At 40.8% G+C, this 12302-nt stretch overlaps 1 protein-coding gene across 1 annotated transcript in view; it reads left to right on the forward strand.

Moving 5' to 3' along the window:
* The window catches only part of LOC121381359 (glutamate receptor ionotropic, kainate 1-like), a 29573-nt gene that overhangs the window by 14513 nt on the left and 2758 nt on the right, over positions 1-12302 (forward strand). Inside the window, exons 6-9 of the mRNA XM_041510641.1 lie at positions 6248-6496; positions 7648-7758; positions 9729-9857; positions 11056-11265. Of these exons, the coding sequence (XP_041366575.1) occupies positions 6248-6496; positions 7648-7758; positions 9729-9857; positions 11056-11265 (699 nt within the window). The remainder of the gene's footprint in view (positions 1-6247; positions 6497-7647; positions 7759-9728; positions 9858-11055; positions 11266-12302) is intronic.

Raw genomic sequence — 12302 nt, forward strand, 5'->3', positions numbered from 1 at the left:
ATTCTTTAGGGAAATTTTCGTTGCTGCTGTTTTTACTAAATGTTTGACTTAGGAAATCTGCTTTTTGTTTATTTGTGGTAGCTATTTAATTTTTTTGGAGGACTGTAGCGATCGTGCGTTGTCCTTGTATAGCTTGAACTTTTTTCCACATTTCTCTAATAGATGTTCTGTTATTAATTTCCCCGCAGAATGTCTGCCAGCTGGTCTGTTTAGCTTCAATGATTAGTTTGCCTATTTCGTTTTTTGCTATTTTATATTTAGTGTGGTATTCTGGTTTACCTGTTTTTTTTTAAAGAGTTTTCACATCCTGTTTCTGAAGCCGCATTTTGTTTTAATTTCGTCCGTCCACCAACTGACAGGTGTATTTTTTGTTGGTTGTTTGGTTTTGGGTATATTATTTTCCGCTATTTTAATTATTTCGTTGGTGATTTTAGTGGTCGCTTCATCAATATCTATATTAGTTTCTAGTTTAATTTAGCTGCACTCGCTTGTAAAGCCTGCCCAGTTGGCTTTACTAAATTTGAATTTTGGTAGGAATTTTTCTTGTTCGGTATATTCTATATTACTTTTATAGTTGGTTAGGATGGGTAGGTGGTCGCTATTTAGAGTATCTAGTACCTCCCATTGGGCGTTTGCCCCTATATTATTAGAGGTTATGGTAAGATCGATGGCAGATGAGGTTGCTAGTTGGTCGTGGTAGTAGGTGGAGCTGCCATCGTTGAGACATACTAGGTTGTTTATGTTAATGAAATCTTCTAGTATGTCTCCTTGTGTGTCGGAGTGCTGACCTCCCCACAGTGGGCTATGGCTGTTGAAATCTCCTACTAGGATTAGGTTATTACTTGGTTTTATAAGTTTATTGTAGTCGTTTATAGTTAGCTGTTTATGGGCTGCTCCCGGTGGGCTATATACGTTGATGACGTCTATAGGCATCTTTTTATTTAATACAGTAAGTCCTAGGACTTCCAGGTTGGCATTTAAGGCTTCGTATTTAATTTCGCTATGCGGTATGGTACTTTTAATGAGTGTGGCTATTCCACCTCTAGTGCTATTTTCTCTATTTTTGTAGTATATTGTATAGCCTGGGATTTTGAATTTTTTAGTTGTTATTTTTTTTTTTTTTTTTTTTTAGCCATTTCCTAGCCAAGTTTCTTGTATGCATATAAGATCTGGCTTGTTGTTATTGGTGCTAATAAGTTGAATGAGTTCGGCACCATGTCCCATTAAATTTATTTTTATTATTATGGGTGTGTGGAAACTTATCTCCCATACTGTAGTCCCGTAATTGATTAGTTTAATTAATATATTATTTTAAATTTATTTTGGTTTATTTATTTACTTCTTTATCTTTTAACGGATTTAGTTGTTAAGTTTATTTTTAATGTTGTTCATTTCAACTACCAGTGTTTCAATTAATGTTTTTAGCTCGGTTATCTGGGTTTGTTCATTTGTTTTTACTTTTTCCGCATAGGTTATATTGGTTGTAACTGGCTTTGGCGTTGGGTAGCTTGTTATTTGTTGTTTTGGTTGTTCTCTCCTATTATTTAGCTGTCTAAGCGCACGTTGATAGTGGTGGCATGTGTCATCATGGGCCACGTGCTTGCTTAGACAGTTCGGGCATTGGATGGGTCGGGTACTTGGCGAATTGCGGGAGCTCCTGGGGTGCTTTTGGCCGCACCTGTAGCAGGTGGGCTGCTCCTTGTGTTGTTTGCACTTATTGGCGCCATGGCCCCACTGTTGGCAGTGGTGACATTTAGATGGTTTTATTTCGTATGGTTGAAGTTGGTATTGCCGGCTTTGGATGAAAATATATTTGGTTTTGTTTGTTTCCGCTGTGATAAGCACATATCCATTTGTCCATGTTGTGGCATCGATGATGTTGAGTTGCGGGTTGTTGAATTTTAGGCGGTTTAGAGAGGTTTCGTGGGCTGGAAGTGGGTATAGTTTGATTAGCCATTTAGTAGCGGAGTAGAGGTTTTGGTGGTTATGGGTATCCCGGGGGGGTTGTTGATGGGGTGGTTGGGCGGGTGGGGTTTTCTTTGTTGGTATGAGGTACGGGGGGGGGGGGGCAGGGGGGGTTGAGGTGCTAGTGGGACCTGCTGGGGTTGGGGTGGGGGTTGTAGAGGGTGGGTGGGAGGGTGTGGAGGTTGGGTTTGGGGCTGAGGTAGTGGTGGGGGTAGGGTTTTCTTTGTTGGTATGAGGTACGGGGGGGTGCAGGGTGGGTTGAGGTGCTGGTCGGACCTGCTGGGGTTGGGGTGGGGGTTATAGAGGGTGGGTGGGAGGGGGTGGAGGTGGGGTTTGGGGCTGAGGTAGTGGTGGGGGTAAGGGAGGGTGGAGGGGTGGTATTGGAGAAGGAGATGGTTAGAGGGGTGGTTTGGTTAGTTGGCAGAGTGGGTTTGCTGAGTTTCCTGTTGACTGGCGCTACTGTTTTCCTGGTATATTGACCGACTTTTTGTCCTCTAGTTTTTAAGAAGTTGGTTGCCTTAAGATTGTTTTTAATTGGGCTTCTACTTTTATGGTACGCTAATATTTTGATTGCCGTAGCTCTAGGGGGCAGTTTGGCTGTTGGGATTCCTGTTTGGTTCTTACCGCTAGAGTTTTTTTGGACTATGCCACTTGGTTTGGTTTGCTTACTTTTTTCGGCTATTGGGACTCTCGATTTTGTGTTGTCCGAGTCCGTTGTTGTCTGCTGGCTGTCCATTGGAGACGCGGCGGTTGTGGCTGATCGGTTGTCGCTTTGTAAGTTTTGGCTATCTTGGTTTAACTGCAGGTCAAAGTTAAGTTTTTTGTGGCAAGAATTTGGTAGGTTATTAGTTTGGTTTTAATGACACTGTGGATTTTTTTGCTTACTCTTAGTTTTTCGCGGGTTGACAGTAATTTGGGCGATCGGGTTGGGCTGGTCGGGTCGAAGTTTGGCATGACAGGAAGGATATGGATTAGAGTTGATTCGTCCGAGTCAGGGTTAGTTTTTAGGTGGAGGGTTGTCCCTAAGAATTTTAAGGCCTCTTCAGAACCTTTTACGAAAGTGTCCCCGTTCGCTAGTTGGGCATGGTAGATTAAGTCCGGGATTCCCCCTTGGTTTGGGCATGGTGGTTCTCCGGCGTCTGTTGCCAGTATAGGTATTAGTAAAGAGTTGGGTTTATTTGGTTAAATGTTACCTTTCGAATTCCTTTAAGGGGTTGTCCTGTCATTTTTGCCTTTTTGTGGCTTTTCCCGGGGGTGGCCAGGGACTCGAACTTGTTACTAAGTTTGATTTCTGGGTGAACGTCGGTTTCCACGTCGACGTCTGAGTCGCTATCTGATTCGACTAAGATTTCTTGCTGAGGTTTGGGGATCCTCTTCTTTTAATTGAGCTACGGGGGTGGGGGGGGGGGGGGGGGTAGGCGGCCAATTGATTGAAGCGCTAGTTTTCTGGCTGCTTCCGCGTTGCTGAGGTGGAGGTTGAGGCATACAAATTCAATTTCCGTGCTAACACCGGTTTTTGGTAGTTTTTTGCCTGTCTTGCGGGTTGGCGCGGTTGGTTTATGAGTTTGAGGGGGTGGTGGAGAGGGGGACCTGGGGGAGACAGTTGTCTCGCTATTATCAGTCACGGCTTCGGTTAGGACATATTTCGGCTATACTGCCGACGGTTGAAGTTGTTTTGGTGACCGGACAAGAGCTATCAAGGGTGGCCATATTGTCGTTTGAGTATTTTGCGCGTTGGTTCTTAGTTTGTCGACTCGTGGATTAATGGAGAAGGTTATCTAGTTAATACGAACTGTATTTGAGGTATAGTTGGAGCGGTTTAGTAGAAATGGTGAAGGTAAAGACAGTAGAGTTATTGCGGACCTGAACGGAGCCACTGAGAGATATAGTAAATTAATCGTGTTTAATATAATGGTTGACTTGTTGTTCTAAGTTAATAATATACTCTTCAAAAGAAGAAACGCAAAACCACATTGTCGTAACATTTGGAGAATTGATTTAATTATTGAATGGTGAGTCCGATAATTACCAAATGTTGCAGGATTGTTCACAATTCACTCTAGTCCATTGTGAGTAAGTGATAGGACACACCACCAAGGTCAAGGTCATCTGGAGTCAATACCGGGTGTGGCCTCCGCGTGTGTTGACAACTGCCTGGCACCGCCTGCCCATTGAAGCAACCAGAGTACGGATGACGTCCCGGGGGATGGTGGCCCACTCGGCCTGCAAGGCTGCTGCCAGCTCGGGCAGGGTCTGGGGCTGTGGTTGTCGCTGTCGGAGGCGTCGGTCCAACTCGTCCCATAGATGCTCAATTGGGTTCAAATCCGGTGATATCGATGGCCAAGGAAGGACATTAATGTTGTTGTTCTGTAGGAAAGCCGCTGTGAGACGTGCTGTGTGAGGCCTGGCGTTGTCATGTTGGAACACTGCGTTGGCGTTGGCCATAACTGGAACGATGTGTGGCCGGAGGATCTGGTCAATGTAGCCCTGTGCATTCAGGTTGCCCTGCACGTGGACCAGGTCAGTTCTGCCAGTGTGTGAGATGGCTGCCCACACCATGACACTACCCCCGCCGAATCTGTCCACTTCCTGCACGCAGTTTGCCGCATAACGTTCACCACGACGCCTATACACGCGACATCTTCCATCATGACGTCGGAGCAGAAATCAGGGACTCGTCACTGAACCACACCTGTCTCCATCGCAGTTGAGGCCATTGTCGATGAATCTGGCACCACTGCAGTCGGAGTCGACGGTGTTGTGGTGTTAAGATGACACCTCGAACTGGACGTCTGGCACGAATTCCTACCTCACGTAGGCGGTTCCGTACGGTCTGGTCGGATATCCTGCGCAAACCTGGTATTGCTGCGGCTGTGGAGGTGGCAGTAGTCAATCGTTCCCGAAGGTGGCGTACCCGGATGTAGCGGTCCTGCCCGGGGGTAGTGACCCGTGGTCGACCGGATCTAGGGAGGTCACGTGTTGATCCATGTTGCTGGTAACGGTCCCACAGTCTGGAGATGGTGCTTGGGGACACATGGAATGCCCTGGCAACGGCCGTTCTGGATTCGCCTGCGTCTAGTCGGCCGATGGCATTGTTTCTCTGCGGTTCACTGAGACGTGGCATGTCCTGGATTGTCAACTGTCGGCCAGATACAGAGGCCAGGCAAGCGAACACCCTGCACTTTTATACTGTCGGTGTTCATGTTGCACGTGCAGACAACGCACGTGCAGTGGTGACATGGTTTGCATGTGGCTGCGTTTTTGCGAATATTCACATTTTGAAACTTTATTTTACAGTAGCTGCGTTTTATCGAATGTAACCGTGGGAATGTGTTTGGGACATGCAATGACCTTATATTCACAAAGCATGAACCGGTAGGAAACATAAAATCGGAGTTATAACCCATTTGTACCCTTTTGCGTTTCTTTTTTTGAAGAGTATAGATCTGTTGATTTGTGTTTTGGCGCTAAATTATTAATAGTATTGATAACTAATTGATTTGGGTAGTTAATAATATATGTTTTGGCGCTTTTGCACGAAGACAAATGTAATAGTACTAGAAATAACAATATACGGAAACTATCAATTATTATAAGTGAGCTATCTATTTATGTTGAAGTATTATCTTAAATTTTCAACACGGGGAGGTTTTCTGCTTTAAGTCCTAAGGGATTATACGTTTTTGGTGTTTTGAACAAACGAACAAACGAATAAACGAAAACTACAATAATACTAAAAATACTAAAAATAACAGTGTAGAGAAACTATCTATAATGTAGGTAGGCTATCTATAATTATTAAAATATTCTCTTGTACGATCAACAGAGGAAAGTTTTCCTACCTTACGTCCTAAGTCCAAGTTCAGCTCCTTATTCCTAAGTACTGGTCCTGGTGAGTGGTGGTGGTGCGATGATGGATGTATGATGTTTACACTAACAGGGCTATTTTAATAAGTTAATTCACCTTTTAAATATAGTTTCTTGATCAGAATATCAGTGTTGGTATAGTCAATGTGTTTCTGGTCGTTGGTATGATCAATGTGTTTATGGTCGTTTATGGTAGCTAATTTTATTGTTTGTTGTTTTTTGTTTGTTTATTTGTTCGCCAGGAACGATATCTGAATGTCAGCTAATTCGGGACGTTTTCTTTAACTTTATATTCTATTTCTAAAGAGATTTAAAATGATGAATTTCAATGTTAAGAAGCAGTCGAAAACGTAGATTTAACAATGGCAGCCAACTCGGAACAGTTTCTTTAACTTTATATTCTATTTCTACTCAGAGTTCGTACCTCCAGCCGTTCGCTGGGGCTGGCCAGATGTACAAACTAGGTCTGTTTTCCGCGAGGTGCAAACTGCTGGCGTTCCGCTACGTGGAGCCCAGACACGACGGCACCCACGAGGACGCGAACGAGGCCATCGCCATGGACGCCGCGAGGGTGACCACGATGGCGCTCCATACATACATCAACCGACAGGCGGCCAGAACCAACGGCTTCAGTCCAAGACGATTTCTCAAAGCTCTCAGAGAGGTTTGTACAATTAACACAGGGTGTCTCAGGGACATTATTCAGATTTTTCATATATAAACGATTTACTTATTAATCATTATTCTCCATGTCAAGTAATACTTAAATCTCTTTATGTATACATACATAGATACATTTATACATACATGCACACGCACGCACAGACACATATATATATACATACATACATCTATACATACATATTCATACAACTATACATACTTGCCAGTGCCAGGTTTGCCCACAACTTCATGTACATCAAGGGCCGACCACGTGGTTTGTACGCCCCACGTATGTCCCAGTGACCGAATGAAGAAGGAAGGAAATGTTTTATTTAACAATGCACTCAACACATTTTATTTACGGTTATATGGCGTCAGACATATGGTTATGGACCACACATATATTGAGAGAGGAAACCCGCTGTCACCACTTCATGGGCTACTCTTTTCGATTAGCAGCAATGTATATTTTATATGCACCATCCTATAGACAGGGTAGTACATACCACGGCCTTTGTTACCCCAGTTGTGGGGCACTAGCTGGATCGAGACATAGCCCAATGGGTCCACCGATTGGGATTGATCCTAGACAGACCGCGTATCAAGCGAATGATTACGGTGGTAGTCTGGGAACAGTGGTCGATTCGGTGCCTTAGGTTCGAGTCCCAGCAATGAACAATTTGTGAGCCCCAAAAGGATTTTTATTCCCTGTGTCCCTGCGTTTATATCTTTGTATGCACTAGTCAATTTGTCCGAAAGACAAAACCGTAATATGCGATCAGGGCCGTATCTCTGCACAATTTGGCAAAACTAAGGGTTGATTCCACGAATCTCTGTCTAGTGCCTTCTCTATAGAAGGACAGCCACTCTCGAAGAGATTCTTTATCGGAGATTTCATCCTTCTTGCACCACCAGAAAGAGGACTGCCACCATAAGACAAAACCAAACCCGACATACATACAATATATAGATATTCATACATCTATACATACATACATACATACAAACATACATGTAATACATATTTAAATATGAACACACAAGCACTAAGGTGTAACCCATATGTCATTTTTGTCACGTGTTTGAAATAATTAAGCCAGATATTGTTTGTTTTTGTTAGTTTTTCTCAAACATGTATATTTATTAACATAGGTGTATCTGCCCTTTGCCCGGACAGGCCGGATTCGCTTTGACGAGCACGGCAAACGGACGAACTACACGCTACACCTGTATAACCACGGCGGGGAGGACATGTACAGAAAGGTAACGATGGAGAAAATTAAAGTCTCAGATCCTAGTTTCAGCCCGTGGAAATAGACACTCAGTTTAGTTAATCTACAAACCTGTAACACATCTGTATAAAGTTACAATAAAAGAAACGAGAGTGTGACGTTGGAATGGCGAAATACCCTCTAAAACTAGACTAGAGATCGTGTCCACAGCCGTTATTTCTCAGAAGTGCGAGCTTGTTTAGAATTATAGAAAATGCATTTCGCGGTATTATATACACCAAGATGACTAGAAACACTCGGATAATAATAAGCTAATCAATAAAATGTAAGCAATATCATGTTATATGGTAAATATATAATATATTTGTATCTGTTAAGAGAATGTTAATGAAAAAGTTATGTTATATGGTAAAGACTATATTGGTATCTGTTAAGAGAATGTTAATGGAAAAGTAATGTTGTATAGTAATGGATATATTGAAATCTGGTAAAGGAAAGTTAATGAAAAAATGTTATATGGTAATGAATATATTGGGATCTGATGAGGGAATGTTAATGAAAAAGTCATGTTATATGGTAATGGATATATTGAAATCTGGTAAAGGAAAGTTAATGAAAAAATGTTATATGGTAATGAATATATTGGGATCTGATGAGGGAATGTTAATGAAAAAGTCATGTTATATGGTAATGAATATATTGGGATCTGGTAAGGGAATGTTAATGAAAAAGTCATGTTATATGGTAATGAATATATTGGGATCTGATGAGGGAATGTTAATGAAAAAGTCATGTTATATGGTAATGAATATATTAGGATCTGGTAAAGGAATGTTAATGAAATATTTTTATATGGTAATGAATATATTGGGATCTGATGAGGGAATGTTAATAAAAAAAGTCATGTTATATGGTAATGAATATATTGGGATCTGGTAAGGGAATGTTAATGAAAAAGTCATGTTATATGGTAATGGATACCGATAATATGTTAATGCAAAAGTCATGTTGTATGGCAATGTATATTTTAGGATCTGGTGACGAAGTCATTTTGTTGTGATATTATATCAATTTAACATAGTCAATACAACCTTTTCCTCTGCACACCATACAGCAGATTTGCAAACACTCCACAAGTTGGCACGTTGTACACGCTATTTATTCTGTGCACATTTCTAACACACGTGTAGAGAAATTAAATAAACCGAATCTCGTTTATTACACCACAGTTCATAAACGAACGGGATTGGTAAGTCACTACTTATTCTACTTTGGTATTCTAGTATATCAAAGCCAGTGATTATCTGAACTTCAAAACACTTTAAGATATTAAAACTTGTAGCCATGCACATCAGTGTCCAAAGGTTGTTTGACAAAGTTGTGATGCAATGTCTGATAGAACTTCTACTCTTACCACCACCATAATGATGATGATGATGCTGCTGCTGCTGCTGCTGCTGCTGATGATGATGATGATGAAGAAGAAGATGGTGATGGTGATCATCGTCAACATAATCATAACCATCGTTACCAACAATTATTGTCGAGTCGCTGTAATATGTCTTTTCATTAATTTGATTTTCTGATTTTGTTTCTATTAGGAAGCTGAGTGGACGCCAGATGGAAATTCAGCTGACAAAAGACTGAACGTCGCTGTAGTAAAATGAATGAATGAATAAATGAATGAATGTTTAACGACACCCCAGCACGAAAAATACATCGGCTATTGGGTGTCAAACTATGGTAATGCAAATAAATAAAGTGATGATCAACATCAATATAAAAATTCAAGATTTAAACAAAAACAGTGTAAAGGACTGTGCAAAAACACAAATATCACAGATAGATACTGAATTTTACTCAAAACGTCAATTTTGTGCTGTATTGGCCATTCTCAAAGAAAATGTTGCACCCCTGCACCATGGTGAGGTTACAGCACGCGCAGGGGTCGCTGTAGTATGTCTTTTCATTAATTTGAGTTTCTGATTTTGTTTCTATTAGGAAGCTGAGTGGACGCCAGATGGAAATTCAGCTGACACAAGACTGAACGTGACGGGATTTGGGGAAAAGCCTGAAGACTCATTGCAATATGGGGTATTTCCTGGGACTGTCAAGGTCGTCGTTGTAATAGTGAGTACCATTTATTTTGGTGACAGACATCTACGTCACGATATCTGTAGACCCCCAACCATTCCTGTCTGACTTTAATTTATTGATTTATTATATATGTTTGTTTTACTATGGGAAGTACATGAAGTAGCACACGAAGATGGTCTTTAAAGATAGATTGATACTTAAAGGGATATACCCTAGGTTTTGAACACTACAACATGTTTTTTCACTATTAGAGCCGTTTATGATCACTGAAATCAAACATTACTTATATTTTATCGTTTAGATTATCCATTTCCGTAGAATCGAAGTGTTTTTGGTCATTCTGTTGTTTCTAATACCACAAAATGAATTTTTCATATTTTTTAAAACGCACGTGCGTCTGAGAAGTAGCGGTTATTGATTCGAGTTCTAGTCTATTTTTAAGGATATTTACCGGTTTTGACGTCACAGACTTCTTTCACTCTGTTGTAAGTTTATCCAAATGTGTTACAGGTTTGTAAATTAACTAAACTTAGTGTCCATTTCTTATGGGTTAAAACTAGGGTCTACGCCTTTAATTGGTAAGCCAGTTTGTACTATATTAAATTCTGGGAGAATAAAACGATGGCCTCTTAAGGTTGTACTAAACAAAATATAATATCCGGCTGGGTCGAATTTCAAGGTACATCTAACTTTTCATAGAGCAGTTAATACCACAAGTCCTGCTGTTGATAATAAATGTGAGAGTGTTTGTTGTGATAAAATGTTTCATCTGGCCAGTAACTTCATGGAATTTAATTTGAACTAGTGTCAGTGTACCAACTACCATTGTGCTTGAAACATGAGCAGGGTCCTACTAAAACTAGCATGTCATTTTTTATGCAAAACTAGGGTAGCCATAGACGCTACCCATTATCTCTGAAATAAGCGGCTTAACCCCAATTTGTTTTTATTTACTTTGAGGTTGAGGGTAGTAGTGTTTATACCAGTGGTGTATGTGTCGATTAATACGCTACAGATAGGAGTTTTAGTCATATGTTAGTATTGTCGTCTATGTGATTTGATTTGGTGGTATAACTGTTAAAACGGGTGTCAGCTTAAGTAAACGTGACCGCATAAGGAGGTTTTATTGTTAGTCAGTTGTTTTTTATGATGACCATTTTAATTCGTTATACGTGTATATTACTAGTATATATGACTAAATTTATATTGGATCATGATCTTGGCTTTTTAGGAAGAACCTTTTGTGATGCACAAATCTCAAGATCAGGGGATACATTACTATGGCAACGACCGTTACACGGGCTTTACCATAGACCTTTTGAAAAAACTAGCCGATGATCTCAACTTTGTCTTTGAGATCTATGAGAGTCCCATGAACGGATACGGCAGTGAGGTCAGCAGCGGATTGTGGAATGGCATGGTGCATGAAATAATGACAGAGGTAAGATACCTGACTACAGAATTTCGAAGCTATCTCCAAGATGTGGGAAGAATGTAGCTTAGTGGTACAGAGTTCGCATCAGGTGTGATGGGTCGCAGGACCGAACGACCTTGATGGACTTTTTTTTTTTTTTACCCGTTCCAACCAGTGCCCCTCGACTGCTACATCATTCGAGTTCAGTGTATAGTAATTTCCATTCCTATCCAATATGGCGGGATTTAACTCAGTCGGTTGAGTACTCCCTTAGGTGCTTGCACCGCAGGATCGAATCACCTCAGTGGATCCATTCGACTGACTGGTTTTTAGTCTCGTGAAAACCACCAGTGCACCATAACTTGTCAAAGGCCGTGGTATGTGCTTGCCTGTGGAAAAATGCATATAAAATATCCCTTGCTGAATTAGAAAATCAATGTAGCGGGTTTTCACTGATGACAACATGTCAAAATTACCAAATGTTTGACATCCAACACCAGTAGCCGATGATTGATTAATCGATGTGAGCTAGTGGTTTCATTGAACAAAACAAACTTTTCCTTTCCAATAAATGCAACAGTTTTCTACAACTAAAACTAGCAAATGTTTTAAGCATTGTAAGACGAAAAACAGGCTTTGTAAGTTCGGCCCTCAGAATCTCGAATCAACAAGATTCAAGGTTGGACTTTGGACTCTAAGCCTTTTACAAGATCGTATTAGTTATGTAGGTTCAGAAGACCCCGTATTACAGTGCCCTTAATTTGTAATATGTTTGCTGACTTCATTGGAAATGTAGCACACCTGCACCCTGTCCTTGAATTATTTACCAGGTTATTCAAAAGGGTACTTAATTTTCGTTCAGAAGGTTAGGATTTGAATCTGCTGGTCAAAATGTTGTGTCGTCCGTTACACATTTCTAGATTGGTCTTAACAAATATCCGACTTCTAATATATATATTAGAAGTCGGATATTTGTTAAGACCAATCTAGATTATATATTATTAATGCATGTTTTTATACTTGTAGCAATGTAGGTAAGACGTTTTTAACATCTTGCATCAGTG

Source organism: Gigantopelta aegis, chromosome 9 (assembly GCF_016097555.1).
Source record: "Gigantopelta aegis isolate Gae_Host chromosome 9, Gae_host_genome, whole genome shotgun sequence".
Lineage (NCBI taxonomy): Eukaryota > Metazoa > Mollusca > Gastropoda > Neomphalida > Peltospiridae > Gigantopelta > Gigantopelta aegis.